Source organism: Zootoca vivipara, chromosome 5 (assembly GCF_965207765.1).
Source record: "Zootoca vivipara chromosome 5, rZooViv2.hap1.1, whole genome shotgun sequence".
NCBI classification, from domain to species: Eukaryota; Metazoa; Chordata; class Lepidosauria; order Squamata; family Lacertidae; genus Zootoca; species Zootoca vivipara.
Window position 1 is genome coordinate 53,866,440 of NC_142588.1, and position 24,793 is coordinate 53,891,232.

Here is a 24,793-nt window from a genome sequence, read left to right on the forward strand (position 1 = left end):
ATTCCTCATGATGGAATAGTTTAATTCCTCAGCAGTTTTGAAACTATAAATCCCATTTTGTGAGACTTTGTTCACTGAAATATTTGTGACACCCCCACCCATCCTGCAGAAAGAAAGAAAAACTCCCAAGAGCCTCATCTCTCTTGAACTGACCTGCTTGCTGTGGTCTCCTGCCTTGCATAATGGGTTTCCCAGGTGCTAGGCCTGAGTGGTACAATCTGCAACTTTCTTAGGCTCTTGTCTCTGAGAGTGGCCCAGCTGTGAGGTCAAATTCGGGACCTCCCTGGAGTCCCAGGCTCATTGGTTCAGGCCAACATTTGCATGAAAACAGGAGCTTTTTGTCTCCCAACTTCAGCTTCTGCTGCTGTTCCTGCTGGTGGATTATTTCTCCCATAATCCCTTAGCTTGGCGGTTGCTGGGAGATGTTGATTATGTTAAGGACAAGAGGATCCTGACATCAAACAGGGCCTGGAGCAGCAGGGGCCTGCATGGAAACAAAGATCCGGTTTCCAGGCAGATGCCTATCCTGGATGAAGAGGAGCAAGCAGCAAGTGTGGGGTGGGTGAGGGAGGGCATGGCTCCCTAGATGGATGGACTGTGGAAAATGGGCTCCCTTCTCTGGATATCCCTGAAATTCAGCTTATAAATGCTTCTTGAACTCATGTGTTAGATGACATACAGATTATTGTGTCTCGAGTACACTTATGTGTTGTTTTGGCAACTCTTAGGCTGCTCAGAGAACTTCTTGTCATACGGCAGCCTAACAGTAATGCAAATAAAAGAATAGACTTAGATGGGGATAATGTCTCTGGCATGATTTTAGGATGTTTTCATACTTTGCCTTTTGAGTTGCGCTCCTTTTGTGATAATGAAACCTAGAGGTGGGCATTTGACTAGCCAAAAAAAGATCCTGCCCCTTTAAAGCACTGGCATTGTGAGGACAAAGGAGAAAATAAATAAGCACCAAACTCTTGTTTGTAAATACATTTCAACTGGGCCACAGTGGCTGCCTTGGCATTTATTGGCAAGCCAAACTTTCTGACTTTTTGTGGTTTGTTGTGAACAAGCCGTGTGTTGGTGCATCCTGCACACTAGTTCCTGCTTCACTCCTTCCCTGACATGAGTGTGGTAAACAGTCTGGGAATACTTGGCTTATTGTTATGTCTGAACCCACAGACCCTGGTTTGTTGCTCCTTAACAAGCAATGTTAATGAGCCAACCTTAACCCACGGTTCGTGGTTGATTTGCTGATTGGGACTTGTTAGGGAATAATACACCACAATCCATGGTTTAGATGCAATCTCCTCCTTCACCAGGCTGGGGAGCGAAGCAGACATGATTGGGCAATGTGCACGAACTCGCTGCTTTTTCACAATAAGCTGTAATAGACCGCAAACTCTGGCTTACTGGTTCGTGCAAACATGGCCACTTCAACAAGTTATGTAAGAACCTGGCTGTTGTTTTCTTCAAAATATACATACATTCTTATATGAGCACTCTGCTGTCCTGGGTTCATTTCAAGATGTTCCTTTCCATGTGTCTCCTTCCAGTGCTTGAAAGGGTGGGGAGGGATGGACAGGCAGGAAGCATGGGATATATTCAGTTGGGATTCATGCCAATGATCCCTCTGGCTTAATAACTTGTGCTGGTAGGGTTGGTTAGCATCTGTCTGTCTTGGGAGACAATGGAAGAATGTGCCTTCGGGGGTGAAGTTAAACTGCTGGGGAGTTACAGCTGCTGCTGTAGCTGTAGAGACGATACAGGAGAGATATGTTTTGTTGCAGCTGGAGCAGATGAAGGTGTCTGGTTGTGCTGATGCAGGTGGACTATGGCGTTTCTTCTTTCTGCGCACTTCCCAGCAGTCGTTCCTCCTCTGGTTAGAGACAGCAGTGGTGATCATTAAAAGGAAGAAACAACCCCCAGAGCAGAGCAGCTTTCCATCCTGTACTTCTGTGAAAATTGCGCTGTATTCCTTAGTTCTGGCCTAGCCAATGTGAGCCCTCTGGGTGTTTTTGGACTCTTGCACCCATCAGCCACAACCAGCACTGGCAATGGTCAGAGATGATGAGAGCTTGCAGCCTTAACAACTTTGGCTGCCCCTTTTCTAGTTCTTGTTGATCAGCAGGATGGGACATGTTTGGAAAGTGTCCAGAGGGCTGAATGCGCTGAGCACAAGTCGTAGTCGATAGATATAAAGCCAGTTCAGGAGTCAAACTTTGAAAACACCATCTTTAGAATGCTTTGCCAGCAACCAGTGAACTGATGCTGTATAGCACATTGCACAAAAATCAGCATCTTTCATTTTGGCAGAAAGACTGGGGTGGCGGAGAATCTGTCTGCTAGATGCCTCTGTTAAAGTTTGTGGAAGCATCAAATTCAGTATCCTTGGGTGATGCATAAGGGGGTTGACAAAGGGCGGATTGTTGTCTGCTTGCTGTAAATGAACTTTCCTTTCAATGCTAACTGCAATTTCTCAGCATGTGTCACACATCTCTGATTCTGTGGGCTAAAACAGATATGTGTGTGCTTGTTATACACTAACAGAATACACTACTCAAGTGTTGGAGAGGGTCAGGGGCTGTCTCCTGCTTTCCTATATCAACACGAGGGTCAGGGGGGGGCAAAACGAAACCTGTCCCTTGCCTTGCCTTGCCATGCTATGCTTGACTGCTTTAAGCTGTTTTCCATCAGCCTGGCTTGGATACCAGAAGTGAGCCAGGCTGTGAGAGGCAAGCAGCCTTAAGTGGCTGAATATGGTGAGTTAAGACAGGATGGGGGCCTTTTTTGTTCTTCATGTGCTCATTTTGGTGCAAAAAGTAAGATTTTATGGGCAAATGGGCGAATAAACATATGGATACCTAGTTTAGCTCTGTATTGTGTCTGTCACTCAAATGACCGGGGGGTGGGTGAGTGGGAATCCTTTAAAATAACCCCAAATTGCCAGTGGCATATGGCTATAGAGCAGGGGTCCACAAATTAAGGCCCGGGGGCCGGATGTGGCCCAGTTGCCTTCTCAATCCGGCCCCCAGACGGTCCGGGAATCAGCGTGTTTTTACATAAGTAGAATGTGTCCTTTTATTTAAAATGCATCTCTGGGTTATTTGTGGGGCATAGGAATTCGTTCATATTTTTTTCCAAAATATAGTCCGGCCCCCCACAAGCTCTGAGGGACAGTGGACCGGCCCCCTGCGGAAAAAGTTTGCTGACCCCTGATATAGAGGGTGCTGCCTTCGTGTCGGACCATTGCTCCTTCTGGCTCACTGTTGTCTACTTTGAGAGTGGGGAACCCAAGGCCAGCCATGTCTTCTAGGGGCCAGCTGGGGTGGGGCCAGCTGCAAAAGTGGGTGGAGAAATTAGTGTAAATTTTACCTTTATATGGTAGCCTAGTTTCTATTATTATTATTTATTCTATATCCCCACACACCCACAAACCCCATGCTGTCCTCCCTCCATTGTATACCAATGCAAGCAGGGGGCATTACTAGAGAGTTCACATTCCAGCCAGGTAAAAACACTCAGGGTGTGTGTGAAGAAGGGGCAGGGGTGGCACATCCCATTTTGCCGCCTGAGGCAATATGGGAATTGCTGCCTTGCTGCTGCCACCACTCTCTTCCCCCCCCCACCTGCCACTGCTACTGCCTCTGTCTGTTGTGTGCCCTGCCACTTCTGACGCTGGTGGGGTGACCATGGGGATGCTGCCTCAGGGATTTCTACTGCCTGAGGTAGTGATCTCACCATACCTAATGGCAGGGCTGGCCCTAAGTAGGGAGGGGTGGGTAGGGTAGGGAGAGGATGTAGCATGGGAAAGATCCTAAGGCTCAGACTCAGATAGGGAGACTTGGGTGTTGCATAGTCTCCTGGTCCTGAGGTTCCCTCCATCCCTGGTCTACTCTGTGTTGCAGTCTTGAAGATGTCCTGGGACCTTGTAGCTGGAGATGCTGGGGGTTAAATATGAGATCTTTTGCGTGCAGGTTATGTCCTCTGTCACTGAGGCATGGCATTTTCCAACTATTTGGGATGGTTGAGAAACTCGCATGCTCAAAAATCTTTGTTCTCTCCAATCCTGTGAGGAGATTAAGGAAATATCATGTAAGGTGGGTTCTTTCATTCTGCTTTTGTGAGCTATTACGGAAACACTTCTATGCTTTCTATCTTCTCTCAGCCATGAAGGCTAAGCTATCGGAAAAAAAGGGAAGCTTAGCATTCTGAGAATTTCAGCTGCACAAAAATGGCTCAGCTCCCGCTGTGAGGAGGCTGGCCTTAGCTGTCAGGCAGAAGACTCTGGCTCTCTGATCTTGATAAATTTGGTTATCAGAACCGCATCTCCATTCCCTTTCAGAATCTTGTTAAACATTTAATGCCCTGGTTCATTATTTCATTTGATGGGGAGCTCAGCAGGCCGCTTTTGGACAGAGACGACTTGGCCACTGCACAATCTATGCCCTGGTAACTTCCAGATCGGATTACTGCAGCACATGCTACATGGAGGTGTTCTTGAAGATTACTCAAAAACTTCAGCTGGCCGAAAATACACTAGCCAGATTACCGGATGGGGTTCCATTATACTAACATGGCTCAGTTGGTAGAGCCTGAGACACTTAATCTTAGGGTCACAAGGTTGAGCCCCACATTGGGCAAAATACTCCTTCGTTAGAGGACTAGATGACCCTCATGGTTCCTTCTAATTCTACAATTTAGAACTTGAAAACCCCCAGTTTTGAATCAGCTGTGCTGATGGCCAGCTTGTTACTGGGCCCAATTCAACATACTCTCATAGGCAACATTCTGGGGGCATACCTACAGTGGGTGTAAAGGTAAAGGTAAAGGGACCCCTGACCATTAGGTCCAGTCGTGACCGACTCTGGGGTTGCGCGCTCATCTCACATTATTGGCCGAGGGAGCCAGCGTATAGCTTCCAGGTCATGTGGCCAGCATGACAAAGCCGCTTCTGGCAAACCAGATCAGCACATGGAAACGCCGTTTACCTTCCCGCTGTAGCGGTTCCTATTTATCTACTTGCATTTTGACGTGCTTTCGAACTGCTAGGTTGGCAGGAGCTGGGACCAAGCAACGGGAGCTCACCCCGTCACAGGGATTTGAACCGCCGACCTTCTGATCAGCAAGCCCTAGGCTCAGTGGTTTTAGCCCACAGCGCCGCCTGGGTCCCCCAGTGGCAAAGTGGATGGAGCAACAGGTGTGATTCTTTCCTCCGTACAATAGGTGCACAATTCAGAGGTTTCTACACCTGCCTCTCCAGTGTGGTGTAGTGGTTAAGAGCGGTAGTCTTGTAATCTGGTGAACTGGGTTCGTGTCTCTGCTCCCCCACATACAGCTGCTGGGTGACCTTGGGCTAGTCACACTTTGAAATCTCTCAGCCTCACCCACCTCACAGAGTGTTTGTTGTGGGAGAGGAAGGGAAAGGAGAATGTTAGCCGCTTTGAGACTCCTTAGGGTAGTGATAAACCGGGATATCAAATCCAAACTCTTCTTCTTCTCCATCTAGGCAAGTAAGAGGTATTGCCACAGTTTAAGGACACATTCCAGCCAAGCAAAAGCACTCAAGGATGGGGTGGAGTAGGGCCACTGACACAGCGGGCATTGGCATTTATGTGGTCTGAGGAAAGTCTCTAGTGTCAGATGGAAAGACCTGGAGACCCAGATTTGGTTCCCTATCCCTGGATTAAAGCTGAGGCCCAAAATACCTGAAAGATTGCTTCATTCCCTAGAGGCCCTCTCAGGTGTTAAGGTCAACAGATGGGCCCTTGGTAGATCTGCCGCCCCCAGGGCCATGTAGTGGCTCCTAGGTTCAATCCTTGGCATCTCCAGGTAAGAGTTGGGAGAGACTTCCTGCCTGAAACTCTGGAGAGCTGCTGCTGGTCAGTGTGTACAGTACTGAGCTAGATGGGCCAACGGTCTGATTCTGTATAAGGCAGCAGTTCCTATCTTCCTATCTCAGAGGTTAGGGTGACCTGGAAGAGAATAGTTTCTGTGGCAGCCTCTGCTGTGGGATTCCTTCCCTATAGAGGTACATCAGATTATGCTGAATATGCCTTTGACACCTGAGATGGATGTTTTTAGAACCCAACCTATTCTTTTGATTGTAAATAGTTCGATCTGATTTTTAAATCATATTTTTAACATTGCTGCAAGATGCCCTGGGACTTTATGGTGAAAGGTGGATAAGAAAACATTTTATTCTTATTCTTATTCTTATTACCTTTTGAGTGGGAAGGGTATTCTTTAACCAAAGTTAATGCCATTTACACTTGTGGAACATTTCCTAATTTTTTGGCTGTGCTGCAGCAGGCAGCGGATGAATTTTGCATCATCTCTGATCTGGCCTGTACGGGCAGCTCATTGTCTGTGCTGTTTCAGGCTCTGTAGGCTATTTTCCTCTTCGAATACTTCCTACTTTGGCCACCTCATGAGAAGAGAAGAATCCTTGGAAAAGACCCTGATGTTGGGAAAGATTGAGGGCACTAGGAGAAGGGGACGACAGAGGACAAGATGGTTGGACAGTGTTCTCGAAGCTACGAACATGAGTTTGACCAAACTACGGGAGGCAGTGCAAGACAGGAGTGCCTGGCGTGCTATGGTCCATGGGGTCACGAAGAGTCGGACACGACTAAACGACTAAACAACAGGCTATTTTCCTCTTCGAAATTGCTTTCTCTCTTGAATAGATTCCAATTGCAAATTGTAGCGAACGTTGAATTGAGTTAACCCTGCCATGCAGCTACCTTTGAGTTAAAATCTGGCAGCTTTATAAACTAGTCTGTGCCGGCTTGGAGTAGGAACTGAATAATCCCTTGTCTATGGATAGGAAGCCTAAGCTAACTGGAAAGGACATTGATTCTATTCTGGTGTTCTCTGCAGCAAGTGCAAACGGTGGCCATTCATCTAGCCCCTTAGCTCCCCATCTGCCCTGAACAATTTCCTGTAGGCACTTGGGAATTCCAGCTCCAAAGCTATAGACTCAGCAGCTTAATTATTTGCTATCTTATTATTTATGCCATCTGGACTGGGAGCTGAGCTGTCCATATTGCTTCCTCTACGGGGACATCCACAATCAGGGATTTGTTTTTTAAAGGCCTTGGCTTTCCACACTTCGAAGGCATGCTTATATAGAACATAAGGAGAGCCCTGCTGGATCAAGCAAAAGGCCCATTTAATCCTGCATCCTGTTCTCACAGTGGCCAACCAGATGCCTATAGGAAGCCCTCAAGCAGCACTGGAGTGCAACAATTGCTTTCTGCACATGTGATTCTGTTTGACACTAGTGGAAGTGTGAGCATGGAGCTAAAATGTATATGAGGTCTGTCTGTTTGTCCATGTAGCCCAGTATCGTGTACTCTCATTGGGAGCAGCATTCCAGGTACTCAGGCAGAGGTCTTCTCCCATCACCTTTTTTTAACTGGGGAGGCCAAGGACTGAACTTGGAAACCTCTGGTTGCAGTGCATGTCCTCTGCCGCTAAGCAATGGTCCCTTGCCACAGCATGTGCACAAAGCAATGCGTTTGTATTCAGCAATCTGGAATTCAGATTCAGCAATTCCCTGTTGCAGTTTGGAAGCCTTATGGCCAGGGTGGACAGCCAGTGGGCATGGATAGAATTGGTGGCAGGTGGGCTTCAACCCCCCCCCCCACCCCCAACCAATTTTTTCCCCCTTCCTCCTTGATCAAGCCAAAGAAATGCCTGGGCAGGCAACACTAGAATCAGATTCAAAGTGGTGCCCATGGATATGCATTGGCAGGGTGGAAATAAGAACAAACCTTTCTTGTACTTCTGCATATATGATGGTGTTGTTAACGCAAACTATTTGGAATCCAACCGTACTTGAGTTTGTGTTCCCAAGTTTTGGATTAGAGAAATGGAGCTGAGCTGTGACTTTTTGCAGATTGTCTACTGTTCCTCACACACCATATCCCCACCTTGCTTCTAAAAAGCTTTTCCGTGCTCTGCACAGTGCGAGTGAATGGATGTGGAAGAGAACAGAAAGCTGTTTTCTCCTTCTCCCCTCCAACCACCTTGGTTCCTTTTAATTAACCCTCCATTCACAATCTTCCTTTCCAGGGCTCTCCTGAGGGCAGCAACCATGACATTAGCTCTGTGGGGCAAGGAGGTAGTGGGACCCTTGTCAGCTGGCAAAGACCCCCCCCCAAAAAAAATCTCAGATCTCTTTGCCAGCCTCTCAGTTATACGATGGGCTTATGTATCTTTAAATGCATCTTTAAATGCAAAACTCTCGTGTCAAGTCTGAGTTCACTCGGCTTGCCTTCTGAGCTCTAAGGGTCTTCAGATTTTTCTTTGTACCCAAGATGAGGACTAGATAGTTATCTGCAAATGAAAGCTGCCTAGAGACATTTGTAGTTAAGAAGTATACAAATTGTTTATATAGTATTGAGAATAAAGGTGATATTCTCGGGACAGTTAACAACAGTAAATCACCTCTCGACTCCCTTGCCAAGTGTTCCTCTGCCCTTGCTGTTTTTTGATCAGCCCTGTTCTTGAGAGCAGGGGCAATTCTTGGCTGCATTTGGGATAATGCCCTTTCCTTTCTGCCAGCTTTCTGCAGAGAAGACAGAGAGCAGATGCTTAGGGCTGAGCATATATTTGGGGAAGCATAGGAAAGGCAGACCTGTGGAACAAGAGCGCCTAGCAGCTTGACCATTTGCTGCAAGTCGTATCACCTCTGTACAGCTGTCACTCAGCACTCGATGTCCCACCACCCTCTAAGGTTGCCTTGCTTCCTCCTGGCCTCAAGCAGAACCCCGTTGGGACTAGAATTTCACGGAGTGCATGAGAGGATACCGGCCAGACCCTGTTGGGAGCAAATGTCTGGAGGCAGCTTGTCAGGGAGTTGTTATGCTGTGATAAGTGCCCTTTCCTCCCTCATGTGGCTTGCAAAGCAGTTGGTGTGGTCAGTTGCAGCAGAGTTAATAGCCCAATCAATTCTAGGCAATTCCCCCCCCCCCCCCGGAAGCAAGTCTCACTGAACGGCATGGGGTTTACTCCCAAGTAAGTGTGCATAGGATTGCAGCTCACGTGTATGTCACTGCAGCCTTTGAGTGCATGTAGTGCACACAAAGGCTGAAATCCTAGGGTACAGTATGTCTTTCTGCTTGATCACTGGGTGAGTGGTTCAGATGCAACGCTTGTAACCACTAGGAGCTGTGCATTCGGTGTAGTAGCCTTTGGAATTCCTTGCCACCTGACCCTCCTTGCTGAAACATGACTAAGACTTCCTTGTTTCAGGGGGCATTTTAAGGTAGTGTTTGGTTTTATGATAAACGATACGAGCTGTTCAACAGTGGAACTGACTCCCTTGGGAGGTGGTGGACTCTCCTTCCTTGGAGGTTTTTAAGCAGAGGTTGGATGGTCATCTGTCATGGATGCTTCAGTTGAGATTCCTGCATTGCAAGAGGTTGGACTTGATGACCCTCGGGGTTCCTATATGATTCATAATTGTTTTATTTCCTGGGTTTTGTTTTTGGGTGCACCACTTAGAAATGTGAATGATTAAGCAATATACTGTATAAATGTCTTAAATAAACATAAATAATAGTAAAAAGGATTAGGCTCTCACTGCAATTTCCTTGTTGATATAATTTTCCCATTTGACAACAGGGGCGCTGGCCAGTATCAAGACTGTGTTGCTATTTTCAGTCTCCTCGTGTGCTTGAATTTTCAAAATTCAAGGCCTTGTTCCCAGAAACATCCCTTCTTGGCCTCACGAAAACTAGAGTTAACTCTTCCTGCAACAGTCGCTCCTTTTCAAATTTTTTACTGTATGTTATTATTTCAAACTTGTTCTTGTATATTATTAACTACCTCCTCCAAGTCTTTTCTTTTTCTTTGAAGGCACAACTTTCCAGCCTTCATTGCTATGGAAAAATGTTGGGGAACTTGACTCACATTTTTCTTTCCTCTGTTTTGTAAATCTCTCCCTCCTTCCCTGTGCACTTTCATTGCCCCTTTGCCAAAACATCCCAGTTCTCTGAAAGCCCCACTTAACAGAAGCAGAATATACAAACAGAGATAGTGATCTAATTCATATTCGCATGGACTGTACAAATGCATCTGGAATGTGGGGTTTGGGAGCAAAGGCCCATCCCATGACTCAGCTCTGGGCTTTATTTTTTTCTTTTTTAACAATCAGGGGAAGTAGAAGTTGTCAGGAAGTATCCCGAGGTGTGTGTACTGGAAAAGAACTTCACTTCCTGGGAAGATCTGATAGTGATGGTCTTCCTCCTGCAGTGGCCTTGCTTATTCCTTATGCACCCCCTCCCCAGCCCTTTTGCCGAATAGGAGGACAGATTCTCAGTCATCTCAAATTCTTTGCGGGGCTACGAGATTGTCAGCTAGACAAACAAGCCAAAGTGGTTTGGGAACATTTTCTTACAGCTAGCTGCTTTGGTTTCTTTTAGAAGATGTTTTAAAAGGATGTTTTTTGTTTTGCACTCTGCTCACTTTGTGCAAAAATGTTGCCAGGTAGGATCCAGCAGATGTTACCCCTGAAAGCGAATCCTTTCCCTTGTACTGTACCTTTACTTCGCTCCTGTTCTTGCATTACGTCGTTTTGCCATGCTGTGAATCCCATACTTGGAGCATCTTTCTCTTTTCCGTTCATCACACATCTCTCACTCCTCAAGTCCCTTCATCTCATTATCTGCTCCTTCAGCAATGTAATTTTCCCGACCTTAACTGCACTTTTAGATTCAGCTGACTTCCCCCAGTCTCTCGCCACTTTCCTAACCTTGCCACTGGTATATTCTGTACTGCGCTGGCCACGTTGTTGGTACTTAATCAATTTTGAACAGTTGTGCCTGTCTGAAGATTTTTGTGAGCGCAAATCCCACAACCTCGGTTGCTACCATCTTGCTGCTTTCTGGTGTGAAGAACTAACAGAAATGTGTTGCGTATTTTTTCACTTGTTAGTCAGTAGTACCTGTGGCCACCGTTCATTCAGCCGCTCTCTCGCCTCATTCACATGCCTCCGATTCACATCTCACTGCCTGAGCAGCCAGATTTTAAACATGGCAATGCAAAAGTTATGACAGTGGTTTCTGTCCCTCTTAGATGTGTTGCTGTATCAGGAATGTTTGAGTTGATGATAGCACACAGAAAAAAACCCACACACCACTACCAGTAGTTGTCTTGGGCAAGGATATTTCTGATCTCTTTGCATGATTTTGCAGACTGTAATCTGGGCGTCTCAATCTAGCAACTGTTCCCTTCAACATCCTTTAAATCTGTGAGCAAGGGTAGAATCTTTTGCATGTTGATGCTCTCTGAAACATTGTAGTGAAGCATGAATCCCTTTGCCCTGGGGAGCATTGGGGAGCCTGCCTTTCATTACGCAAGACCAAAGGCCTGTGGCAAGCAAGAAAAACAAGGCCAAAGTATTACCTTTGAGGTCTTCCTCCTGTTGCAGATCCTGTTCTATTAGAGTAGTTCTCCTCTCCCAATTCCCCTCTGCTTTTCTAAAAAAAAAAATGCTCATGTACTCATGCACTGCCCAAGATGGGAGCTGAACAGGGGCTGGTCTAGTGCCTAGGGTTGGAATAAATGCGAGTTAGTTCCGCTCGGTGATCCTGAACTGCTGGCAGGAGCGGGAGACACAGGCGCTTTCTATTTAAAGCACAGCACAGAGGGGCAGGTTATAAAAAGGAAATCTGCTCTGCGGACAGAAGCGAAGGGAGAGGGAAGCCGAGAGCGGGGAGGTGCTGCTGTGCTTGGGCTTCCCTCCCCCATTGCTCTTCTCCGTTGGTGGCATGGCGGAGAAATTGCCTCCCGGAATCCTTCTGCTTCCTCCCACTCCAGCTCTCCTATCAGTTCTAGGTGGGTGGCTCCCCCATTGAATACAGTACCTCAGAGACCGAACATGTAGCATGTTTTGCTTCTTGTGGAAGGGGGGAAATCACATGCAATTCCGGGAAGGGTCAACAGAAGCCGTATGTATAAACGGCAGGCTAGTCGTTTCCCTCTCTACAACATTAGCAGGGTTGTTGTCTGCAGCCCCGCTTTGAGCTCCCGGCTTCAGCTGCAGAAAGGAAGAGGCCTGCAAAAGAAACCCACATTGGAAAAGCAACTGGGCAATGCACATTTTCCATGGAGACAGGCAGGCAGCTCTAGCTGGCTGTTCTGGCTCTTGGAAGCAACTCGAGGCAGCCAGGATGCCCATCCTGGAGGGAACAAACAATACCCCAGCTGTCTCTCCCAGATTCAAGGGCCAGAAAAGACACACAGCCTTTCTAGCTGTGAGAGAGGCTTTGCACTTCATGGGCTGTTGCTACTTGCCCTAGGCAAGTGGTTTGTTGTGCCCACGAAGTATTTCATGGGAACTCTAAAGCAGGGATGGGGAACCTGTGGTTGAACTTCAACTTCCATCAGCCCTGCCCGGCATAGCTGATTGATGGGATTTGTAGTCCACCAACAGCTAAGAGGCCGCAGGTTCTGCTCGAAAGGAAGCCTGCCTCTGGAAAGATTTGGCACTCTGTGGTCTCCCTCCTGTTCCTTTCCAGCCTTTGAAACTCTTTGAACACAATCAAAGGTGCCCTTTAAATGATAGTGGTTCCTACGTCCCTGCTGTTATGTAAAAAGGCATGGCAGGTACGTTCTCTGCAGCTTTCTTATCACTCCTGCCCACTCTTAAGTGTGCTGAATCTTGGGTGGGGACTTGCCCACTTCTCTGTGCAGTAGAGATAGCTTGAGAGGGCACTCCTCCCCACATACATATTGGTGTATCTTGCAGGGGAGGGGGGAAGGAAAGCAGTGGACGTAACTGCTGCTGATTCTTCTAGGACTAGTTTATATATAGAGCATAAACTGGACATGTGTTGAAATAGAAGGATTTGTAGCATCCATAGAATTCTATAAAAATAGCTCATGGGATCTTCCTGGCTTGATGGAGAGCAGGAAGCAAAACACCCTTCTCCACAAGTGCAAGGTAGGCTCTGGACCCGCTCTGCAAGGGAGATCTCTCCTCCTTTGTGTTTTGGAAGCTATCTTTAAGCTTAAATATCATTGCCTGGCAGTGACATTTGGGGGATTTGAGTTGCTTTGAGACTGGGATTTTCTGAATGCCAGTATTTCCCTGGCAGGAAAGAGACTGACAACTTTTCCAGTGTAAATGAACTATGAAACACAAACTCTGCTCCTTGGCCTGTTTTCTATTTTGCTTCTCCCTCCTTGCTGCCAAGGCTTCTGTTTCTCCACTAAGACACCTTTGATCGTCTCCCCACATAGCAACTCAAAGGGACCTTTCCCATTGACCTCTAGCCTGGCAGAGTGTGGAGGTTGGGAACTGATGGGCTCCTTTGTGTGGTCCGATTCCTCAGTGGTCAGTGCTGTCACTCCCAGGCGAGGCCTTCTTTTTCTTCTCCTAAAAAGAGAACCAGCTCTGAGAACAGACCCTTGCATCAGAGGCTGCTTATGCTGCCCGTTTTTGGTGGGCCCTGCTGATGTGGTGATTTCCTGCTCGTGTTCTTAGCAGACAATCCCTTCTCTCTTTCAGACCAGGCGCAAAGCCCCTCCTGCGGACATCATGGCCATAGTGCAGACCCTGCCTGTATCCATTGAGTCTGCCTCCGAAGGGGCTGCCCAGCTCCACACGAGTGCCTGCCCGTCCCCTGCAGCCATGGGCAGTGTCAGCAGCCTAATCTCCGGCCGGCCTTGCCACAAAGCCACGACAGAGTTTGGCCCTTTCCGCCTGCCTGGCGGGGCCGGTTCCCAAGAGCCCCTGTGCCATGGACTTCCCACCAAGAAGACCAGCTATGCTTACGTAAGCGAAGAGGACTGGGCCGAAGCGGTGTCTCCCATCAGCCCCTGTAGTGACACGGAAGACCTGCAGGATGACAAGCCCCGGGTCGGCACCATCCGCGGACCACCCCCCAAGTTGGTGCCTGTCTCAGGGAAACTTGAGAAGGTAAGTAGAGAGCGTGCTTTGGGCAGAACAAGCTGGTCTGTCTAGATCAGGCATCCCCAAACTTCGGCCCTCCAGATGTTTTGGACTACAATTCCCATCTTCCCCGACCACTGGTCCTGTTAGCTAGGGATCATGGGAGTTGTTGGCCAAAACATCTGGAAGGCTGCAGTTTGGGGATGCCTGGTCTAGATCAGCCTTCCCCCTATCTGGTGCCTTCCAGATTTTTTGGACTACAACTCCCATCATCCCTGACCATTGGATATGCTGTACTAGGGCTGATGGGAGCTGTAGTCCTAAACTACCCGAAGGGCACCAGGCCGCAGAGAGTTGTTCTAGCTGATGAATGTTTCCTCAGCCCTGTCAAAAGGCTAATAAGGATCCTCTTCCTCCATTGCTCACAACCTTCCATTGCTCATCTCTATCCTGATTCTGTCTTGAGAGAAATGCATACTGAACACAGGAGCTCACCCTTCTCAGGGCACCCGTAATGTCACCCAGTTAAACCCAGGAAGGTGTATGCAGCTAAGGCAAAACCATGGCAGGGTGTCCATGGGTGTCTGCAGGATTTTTTTCCCCAGGGGCATATTAAAGCACCAAAAGAGGGAGCAGGTTAGTTTCTCACGACCCACAAAATAAGAAGAATAGTGTCTCTACATTTTGCCTCATAACTCAGCTTCTGCAAATGCCAGAAACGCCATCTTTATTTTAAAATGAAAGCTGGGGATTGTGGTTCATCCACTGTAGGGGGCGGGGGGCAACTCTTCATGAGCTCTCTTATCCATGTTGCTAGATGGTGCTCCTGTTTGCCTTCGTCTGTATTAGCTAAAAGAGGGCAGCCAGAGTAGCACCACATCAGTTACTACAAGTAGCACCATAGTCACTTGCGCTCCACCTTGCTTAGGAGAGGGTTGTGAAAGCTGAGGAGAAGGCAGGTAGGTCCATCCTTGAAAGAAGTTCAGAAGTTCAGAAACAGCCCTTCTAATCTTGACTGAGATTAGACGAGGCCCATTACCTCTCTTGTGTTATATGGAGTACACGTCTGCCAAAAGTGTGATAAGGGGAGACGGTTCGTTATCCATTGATTTAACCTTCTGGTATCAACCTCCACCCTAGCAATCCTGTGCCTGTGTGCTGTTTTTCAGGCCATGGAGAAGACGCTTATCCGCCCCACGGCCTTCAAGCCAGTCATGCCCAAGAACCGCAGTGGCCCCCTGCAGGGGCACTTGGCTCTGCGTCCCGGTGCCTCCGTGCTCTCTGAGAGCCAAGCTAGTCTTGCCCAGCTCTTTGGCGGCGCCCCTGCAGGCAGCACCGAGAAGCACAACTCCCTGAGCTGCCGAACCAGCTCTCACTCGGGGACCATGTCGGACTCGGGGCGCAACTCCCTCTCGAGCCTCCCTACCTACAGTACTGGATGCAGCCAGCAGATGGAGCCAGTCAGCATCTCCATGGGCCACATCAGCCTGGAAAGCCACGGCGGCGGCGGCGGCGGCAGTTCGCGTGGCCTCACGGGGCCTTCAAACTCGGACAGCGGCCGCTCGTCGTCGAGCAAGAGCACGGGGTCTCTGAGCGGCCGGGGCCACCATTCCTCCGACAGCGGCTCCTGCGGGGGGCGTTCGCCTGTTCACAGCGGAGCGGATGAAGCCCTTCTCATTCACGAACTTGAGGAGAAGTTGCGGGAGCGTGAGGTTGAGCTGCAGCACCTGAGGGAGAGCTTGGACGAGAATGAGTTGGCCATTTGCCAGGTAAGCTGCTTGGGGTTGCCTCCTTGCTCCTAATGCAGGCAGGTCTGATGCAGCAGGGGGAGCGCTCGTGTTTCTCACCAAGGAAAGGTTTTCTTTGGTTTTCGAAAGGCTGCTTCTACTGCTTCTATGCCTTTGTTGGCGCTTAGAACGGCAGGTGGTGCTGTGGGTTAAACTACAGAGCCTAGAGCTTGCTGATCAGAAGGTTGGCGGTTCGAATCCCTGCAACGGGGTGAGCTCCCGTTGTTTGGTCCCAGCTCCTGCCAACCTAGCAGTTCGAAAGCACATCAAAATGCAAGTAGATAAATAGGAACCGCTACAGCGGGAAGGTAAACGGCGTTTCCATGCGCTGCTCTGGTTCGCCATGCTGGCCACATGACCTGGAAGCTGTACGCCGGCTCCCTTGGCCAATAATGCGAGATGAGCGCTGCAACCCTAGAGTCGGTCACGACTGGACCAAATGGGCAGGGGTCCCTTTACCTTTACAGAACGGCAGCAGCTTCTAGTTTCACCAGGCAGCTTTCATGAGGCAGTTGCTGTAGCGCAGGAACCAGTAGGTTCATCTCCAATAACGTCAAGCAACTGGGAGTTCCTTTGTGGCACAATTAGGTTAAATTCACCTCAAGGCAGAAAGGGGTACACTGCCTATCTCAAGGTGCAGTGTGTTTGTCGATGTTTAGTAGGCTGGCAGCCCTGCATGCTGGAAACTAGTCCTTGCAGGAATTAGCAGCATAACTTGGTTTCCAGTGTGCAGATTTGCCACTCCCCTTCTTGGCAGCTTCTGAACTATGACATTAACAAGTTCCGCAACTGTTTCTCTCACAGAATCCTGCTGTCACGGACAAAAATGAGTAATCATAAATAAGGTCTACATAATCTAATAAAGGAGCATTGTTGTGTGTCTTGTTACCAGAGTCATGATTTCACAAATGTTTCCAGTCTGTCATCTTGCTTTTCCAGACAGCATAATAATCTGTTCCTGGAACCCAGCTTGCACTTTGTTATAATCTAGGTGAATTAGTTGTAATTTTGGGCACTTGCAAGCTGCTATTATTGTAATCTTTCTGTTGAGACCCAGTGGTAGGCTACACCCCCTCCCATGCTGACTAGGATGTGTGATCAGGAACGTAGTATCCAGATGGTTCCATTATTGTGTGCTAGTTGAATCTGGACTATACTGCATGCAGTCCTGGATGCCATGTTTTAAGGGGGATACGGGCAAACTGGAGAATGTTCCATGGAAGGTAACCAGGCTGCTGAGATGTGGAGGAACCAAGCCATATGAAGAATGGTTGAAAGAGCTGGATGTGTTTGGCCTGGAGAAGAGAAATTTAAGGGGAGACATGATAGCTGCCTTTGTCTATCAGAAGGGCTGTCACTCAGATAAAGAAACAGATGTGTTCTCTGTTGCTCCAGAGCGCAGAACTTGTACCAATGGATGGAAATGGCAAGGAAGCAGATTTCAGCTAAACTTTAGGAGAAAATTCTTAATGGTAACAGCTACTTAACAGCAGGATATGCTGCTGGTGGTTCCTCTGTGGGGAGCTGTCAGGGATGCTACAGCTCAGGGGTGGGGAACCATGCACGGTTAGAGGGGGGCACAGCCCCACTTTCTCCCTGTATGCCTTAAAAAAAAGTATGCAAAACAGGGACTGTTTCCCTCCTCCCACCTGCCTGAAATTTGACAGGTCTAATCCCTGGGTGGGGGAGTGGAAATTCTGGAATGTTGATGCCAACTGAATTAAAACACGGAAGTTGCAAGCGGTGGCAGTGCTTTCCTAATGCAAGCAGTGAGCTGGGGGCTGATGAAAAGGGGTGCTTTTCTTCCAGGTGTACGAGGAGAAGCAGAGGCGCTGCGAGGAAGAGATGGAAGTGCTGCGGCAGGGCTGCACCGCCAAGCTCCAGCAGTCGGCGCAGAAGGCCCAGCGCAGCCAGCAGGTGCTGCAGCTCCAGATCTTCCAGCTGCAGCAGGAGAAGAAGAAACTCCAGGAGGATTTTGCGCAGCTGCTGGCTGAGCGGGAGCTGCTGGAGAAGCGCTGCGCCTCCTTTGAGCGAGAGCACACGGAGCTGGGGCCGCGCTTGGAAGAGACTAAATGGGAGGTGAGCCCAGGCTGCGGAAAAGAGGGGCTTCCCTATCTCCCCCGCCCCCAGGTTTGAAAGTTGTATAGCGCACAAGGTTGCACCGCTAGCAGAGGGCTGGCTGTGCTGCTTTCAGAGATTCTGGAGGTTTCCCTTATGGAAATCTAAGACCCCTTAGAAGTCTTTAAACACCTGCCTTTAGTCTATCCAGGGAACTTACTCCCTCCTCACCACTAGTTATCTCTCTTTCTGGCTGAGTTGGAGGACAGTCCAGAGCAGCCTTCCCATCCAGCTGCCCTCCAGATGTTAGTTGACAACAACTCCCATCACCCCTGACCTTTCACCCTGCTGGCTGATGGGAGTTTGAGCCCAACAGCCTCTGGTTGTTGAAGAAGGTATAGAGCAGGCATGTCAAACCTGCGGCCCTCCAGATGTTTTGGCCTACAACTCCCATGATCCCTAGCTAACAGGACCAGTGGTTGGGGAAGATGGGAATTGTAGTCCAAAACATCTGGAGGGCCGCAGGTTTGACATGCCTGGTATAGAGTCTTGAAGTGTAGTTTTCACCATGGGCTTGGGAATAATCCCTGGCATACTTTTTCGTTCTCTCTCAAATCCTCAAAACACATCGTTTTGGGCAGTGTTTCTCAACCTTTTTTGGGCCACGGCACACTTGTTCCGTGAAAAAAATCATGAGGCACACCACCTCCATAAGACATACCTCCATGCCCTGTAGAGCGAGACCACCGAGCGCCCCAGCCAGCCAGCCAGAGGGGCCTGGAACCCTGCAGCGCCTGGCCTCTTTTCTTTTCTTTTTTGCTGCCCAAGGCCGGCGGCTGCAGAGCGGAGCGCTCCGAAACGGCGAGCGCTCGGAGCGCCCTGCAGCGCCTGGCCTCTTTTCTTTTCTTTTTTTTGGGGGGGGGGCTGCCCAAGGCCGGCGGCTGCAGAGCGGAGCGCTCCAAAGTGCCGAGCGCTCGGAGCGCCCTGCAGCGCCTGGCCTCTTCTCTCTCTTTTTTTTTTGGGCTGCCCAAGGCCGGCGGCACGTGACAAGGCAGCAAGTCGCCCTTCTCGCCGCGGCATGTTGTGGCACACCAGCCAGCCTCTCGCGGCACACTAGTGTACCGCGGAACAGCGGTTGAGAAACGCTGGTTTTGGGCACTGTTCAAAAGACGTTGAGCAGAGATGTTTGGTTCTTTTTTGGGGGAGGAAATCTTCCTGTTGACAGGAGTGCATTATTCCTGGCCTTGGGTGGGAGAGTATCGGGGCTCACCCTGCTTGAGGTTATTGGACTCTTGGATGCCCCTTTCAATCTCTTCCATCTTTGCCCTAGGCTGTAAATGCACTTACGCTGTGATCTAACCGGCTCCTGTTCTGCAGGCTGTGGTTTTGCTCCTGGGCTTGAGGACAGCAGGCTACCTTCTCATGGAGGAGAAGGCTAAGGATGGTTACTAGCCATGATGGGTGTGCTCTGCCTTCCACTGCTGGAGGCAGTAATCCTTCTAAATACCTGTTTCTGGAAACCACTGGAGGGGAGAGGGATCTTGTGCTCAGGGGTCCTGCTTGCGGGTTTCCCACAGGCATCTAGTTGGCCAGTGTGAGAACAGGATGCTGGGATAGCTCAGTCAGTACAGCATGAGACTCTTAATCTCAAGGTTGTGGGTTCAAGCCCCACATTGGGCAAAAGATTCCTGCATCGCAGGGGGGTGGACTAGACGACCCCCTTGGTCCTTTCCAACTATGATTTCTATCATTTTTCTGTGACTAGATGGGCCACTGGCCTGATCCAGCCGAGCTCTTCTTACATTCTTAATCCAACCACGCCTTTCGCTCTGCCGGGTCAGAATCTATGGCATCTTCCAAGTCAGCGGATGCATCTTTGTTTCTCTCCCACCAGGTGTGCCAGAAGTCCGGTGAGATCTCGCTACTGAAACAGCAGCTGAAGGAATCGCAGGCGGAGGTGGCTCAGCGGGGCAACGAGCTGGTGCTTCTAAGGGCCCAGCTGAGAGAAGCAAGGGCTGAGCTGCAGGCTGGCGAAGAGCAGGCGCTGAGCTTGCAGGAAGTGGCCCGCACCAAGTCCTTGGAGCTGGAGGTGTGTGCCAACGAGCTGGCCAGGCGCAAGAGCGAGGCGGAGCTGCTGCGCGAGAAGGTGGGGCGGCTGGAGCACGAGTTGGAGGGACTGCGCAGTGCGAGCGGGGAGCTCTGCCCCCTGTTGGCCGAGTGCGACGAGGCCAAGGCTCAGCGCCAGGCGGCGGATACCCTGCAGGGCTTGCGCTCCCAGGCCGAACGGCTGCGCGCCGAGCTGCTGTGCGAGCGCCGGCGCGGCGAGGAGCAGCGGGAAGCTTTCCACGCCGAGCGTGTCACTTGGCAGGGGGAAAAGGACAGGGTCATCCGCTACCAGAAGCAGCTGCAGCACAACTATATCCAGATGTACCGGCACAACCGCGACTTGGAGAGCCAGCTGCGCCACCTCAGCCTCGAACTCGAGGCCCGGGACATGGATGAGTACGAGATGCACGGGGGCGAAGGCATCTGCTTCGAGGAGATTGCTGCCACCGAGATCTGACCATGCCTCTGGCGGAAGAAGGCCTTGGTGAATAGGCTGTGCGGCCGCAGACAAGGGAGCGTGCTCCGTCAAACGTGAGAACGGAGCGAGCTTGGGACCAGTGGTGGAGGGAGAGGCCTGCTATACCTGAATCCCACTGGGTAGCACTTGTTCCATTACTTAACTTGGCTGGGGGACTCCCCCCCACCCCCACCAGCTTAACAGATTTCACTGCCATTGAGATAAGACAAAGACCAGAAGCTGGGCAGTTTCACTGGGAGGTAGAGGCTGCTAAGGATTTTGCCAGTATTTTCCAGACCTGCCTTGTAGGGAGGCGGGGCTAACCTCTAACTAAGCCCGCCCTTTGGAATGTTGTAGCAGCAGCAGCAGCATCTCCTCCTCCATTCCCCACCCCTCCCCATGGGGAAGCAGCTACCCTCTAGGTCCTAATGCTGGCTGTGGTAGAAAATGGCTACCACTGTTTTGCCTCCTGTTCTGTGGGCTGGAGATACAGTGAAGGCAGGAAGCTCTCTCTTCTGCCACTACCTGTATGAAGTGACTCAACTGGCCCTCAGGCACCACCTGGCTGGAAATTTGGCTGTGTTGGCTTTGCTGACAGCCAGCTGATCCACTTAACTGATGGGAAGGAATTAGCACCGTCTGTTTTTAGGCTGGCTGGAGAAGTATTTTACAGGATGCTCTTTTGACCTTTGCCCCAGTCCTGGGCTGGGTAAAGTAAATCTTTAAAATAAATCGGGGGGGGCATACAATCCAAAGCCACCAAGAGAAGCCCAGATTCTGTGACTGACCAAGTTGTACAAATTAAGCAAACTTGCACACATGCACTTTGTTTGCGTAATTTGTGCTGCTTACAGTAGTTGTAAAGGGCAGGTTGTTTCGTAAGGCCCTGAAGGTCCACACAAGCTATTTCTTTTATAGTCATAAGGGCAGCAATAATAAGAATGATAAATTGCGGTAAGACCCAAAATTGATTCTCAGGATGCTGAATTCTGGTCCCACATTTGGTGCTTATTTCAGTGCTAAAGAACATTAAGAAGAGCCCGGCTGGGTCAGACCAAATGCCAATATTATGTTTCCACAGTGGCCAACCAGATACCTAAGGGAAGCTCATAAGCAGCGTATGAGCCTAGCAGCCCTCTCCTTCCTGCAGTTTACCCCCACACACCTCAAAAAAAGCTGGTATTAGGTAGCCATTGTGTGGAATTGCAGAAGATATGCAGGCCTAGCCTTATCCCACTCAAGGCATTGTGGGAATCCACTGTACTAGGCTTGCTGAGGAAAAGTAGTTTCCCCCTCTGCTGTGGAAGCAGGAGCCCAACACACACACACACACACACACACACACACACACACACACACACACACAGCACCTCCCTAAGAAGACTAAAAGGCCAAAGCTTCTCGGGCATCTGCATTGGCTGCCTGATGCACTGTCATGTGCCCTAACCTTAAGGGGACCAGGTCAGCCAACGTGTCACAGCTTATAGACGATGTCTCTGAATACTCGGGGGATTGACATTCCTGCCCTATCCCTACTTCCATGATGAGTCCCGTCATGGAAAAAGGCAGGGTATGAGTAAATATAGAATAACAATGATGCCCAAGTTATTCTTATAGGGCATTCCTCTTGTTGTAAGCTTGTTGTTCTCCATACAAGACCAGGACCTGCCCATTCGCTTGGGGTTGCTGAGTCTTGTACCAGGGCTCCGAGTTACTTGCCTGTGTGTGTGTGTGTGTGTGTGTGTGTGTGTGTGTCCCTGCTGCATGGGGATCTGGGATGTCCTTCCACCCCACCCCCAATTGCCTTTGTCGCTCCTGGTTGAGCTCTGATTTGAGAGTGCCTTTTGTTTGGCCTTGCTGCCTGGGACTCCCGCCCTCCCCCAACCTGCCCTCCAGCTTGTGCTTTTCTGCCCAGCTGTATCCACTCCCTGCAGGCTCCATAAGCTGCTTGAGGGCTCAGTGGTACTGCCTTTGAGCCTGCCTGCAGCACCGTCCTCATGATACCCCCATTGCTTTCCTTTCACGCCTGGCTGGCAGAGTGCCTTGCTGGCTTCTGTTTCTCATGGATGATATGGGTAGGCCATCATTTGACAGCCTAGTGTCCTTCAGATATTTTGGACTACAGCTCCCATCAGCCTCAGCCAGCACATTGGCTAGGGCTGTTGGGAGTTGTAGTCCAAAATATCTGGAGGACACCAGCTTGGCGAAGGATGGGGTCGGTTGATGGACAGCATCCCTTGACTGTTCCCAGAAGCCTACATTCTCCAGGTGTCTCAGCTCCATTCCATTTCATGGCTTCTAACCAAATGTGATTCAGTTTGTATCCTGATTCTTTTGAATGCCTGGTTCCTGTTTCAGTCCAGCCTTCCTTTTTGATCTTGCAGTACCCAGCTGTTCACTTTCTGCTGCAATTAGCTTGGAGGCAGTGCCCTCAAGTCCACACATCTTTAAAAATCTGTACTCAAGCTGCTTTTGGAAGTGAAGAAAAAGCCCGGCTCAAATGCTCACCCTCTACTCTCACACCCAAATAGCCTAGGACCTTTTCTGCAGATGGGCTCTTCAGAGGGCAGCATCTCCACTTGTGGAGAGCGATGCCTTCCATACCTGCTGTGGGAACCCTTCCTGATACATTGAGCTTTATGCTGCCCACTAGCTTCCTGGAGGTAAAGTGTTTTTAAAAAGAGCTTCATTGCAAACACCCTGCAAGATTTGCCCAGGAGCAAAAAAAGGTCAGCGAAGCAGGGTCTTATCTTCTGGGGTGCGGAAAAGTAATTTCCAGAGGAGCTTGACTGGGAGTGGCTGAATATCTTATAAAGGAGAAAAGCTGTCTCTGGTGGAGAGATGTAGCCAGGCTGACTACATAGGGACAAGGCACATATCCCTATGGTTAACAGGGTATAGTTGACCAAGGAGGACTAGGAACAGGAATGAGTTATCATTTCAGCCAATGCAGGAAGAACCAGATGGCAGAGGAAACATGGCTCCAATAGCCACAGTGGCTCACTACCTTCTCCTCGACCACCCCGAGTTCTCCTTTGTGCAGCTAGTCCTTGATGTGCCCATCCTGCCAAGCTGGTCAGATGTCCTTAGCCCCGTCCCTCTGGCTGTGCAAGCGCTGAACAGAGAAGCCTCTCCTTGAGTGACTTGTGACCAGAGTGCAGCCAAAGCCCAGCATAGCTCAGCACCCTGCTTAAGCCACTTTGGAAATAGCAGCCCCATTGCCAGAGGAGGGACTGCCTGATATCTGCCAGCCTGGTCTAGCCTTAGCTCCAAGTTCCTCCTGTTTATCCGCATGCAAGAAAACGAAAGAGCACACTCAAGAATTTGGGGAGGATGCATTCCAGCTCTGTATGATTCTTTGGGTTGTTTGTAGAAGGGAGTTTATGGCTTCCACGTTCACTTGGGAGATGGTTGTGCATTCCGAGAGAACAAGCCATCTCCGCCCACTTCCACCCCTGGTCATTCTTAACTCTCCTGCCCATAGCTATGGGAGTGCACGAGATTGGCGCCAGGGACACCCAACACTAGACCAAAGGAAAAAGCTTGGTGCATGTTATTTCTGTGACTCTTGCTTACCTGATCCCTCTCTTCCCCTCCCTTTTTTTTAGCACCACTTTGTGTTTTACTTTTTAAAAAACTTTTATTTCTGAAATTGTATATTTTCCAAGCTGTGTAAATTTCTTGTACAAACCAAAAGAAAAGTGTGAATTAAAAAAGAAGAAGAAGACGACAAAGCCACTTCTGTGTTTTTCAAGAAAAGCCACCTGGTGGTTTGATGGGTGAGGGTAGTGGAGCACAGAAGGATGAAGATAAGGTGGAATGGTTCTGATGGTGGATGAGAAGCAGAGGTGGGTGGGCTGGTGGTCTTGTACTTGCACACCCTTCCTCTTCTTGCTGTATAAAAACTGGGTCCAAATGCACCTTGGTTCACAATTGCCACCTTCACTCAGTGGCTTGCAAAACATTTGTGGCAGCATCTTTTAAAAAATGCCCCATAGGGAATGTATCCACCTGGGAAATGGACACTCTCTGATCCAAAATAGCAACTTCAGCTCAGGGATAAGAAGAGGATGGATCCTTTAGCAGATCTTCCCTATTAGGCAGTAGCTGAAACAGACATTAGGATTCCAGGCTACAGATCCTCTGTAGGTCCTCCCCACGTGGAGTTCAGAGAAGAGGATCTTCCTTTTTGCTGGCTTGCAACATCATGGCCATTGCAGAGTGGCTCTGAGGTTAGATGGAAACAGTGACCACCAGCTTTGCTATACGTCTCCTACTGGGACTGCTGCCTGTTTATTTCTCTATGGATTTAGCATTTGTGTTTCAATGGAAGAAAGTGTTGGGTGAATATATTAAGCCCTGTTTCCTGCACTAATGATCTCGTGGACCCTCAGATGGTTGTCTCTCCAAATGGAGAGAAGAAAATCCACAACTCATTTGCAGACGGATGTTCAGAAGCGTTAAAACAGCACCACTGCCTAAGTG

At 49.4% G+C, this 24,793-nt stretch overlaps 1 protein-coding gene across 9 annotated transcripts in view; it reads left to right on the forward strand.

Annotated features, from left to right (window-relative positions):
- The window catches only part of LZTS2 (leucine zipper tumor suppressor 2), a 62,415-nt gene extending 38,403 nt beyond the window's left edge, over positions 1-24,012 (forward strand). For all 9 annotated transcript variants that reach the window (XM_035132922.3, XM_035132921.3, XM_088669650.1 and 6 more), the window contains 4 exons: positions 13,517-13,927; positions 15,070-15,669; positions 17,497-17,766; positions 19,640-24,012. In XM_035132922.3, coding sequence (XP_034988813.1) covers positions 13,547-13,927; positions 15,070-15,669; positions 17,497-17,766; positions 19,640-20,308 — 1,920 coding nt within the window. In that variant the 5' untranslated portion in view covers positions 13,517-13,546 and the 3' untranslated portion in view covers positions 20,309-24,012. The remainder of the gene's footprint in view (positions 1-13,516; positions 13,928-15,069; positions 15,670-17,496; positions 17,767-19,639) is intronic.
- The last annotated feature ends 781 nt before the right edge of the window (positions 24,013-24,793 follow it).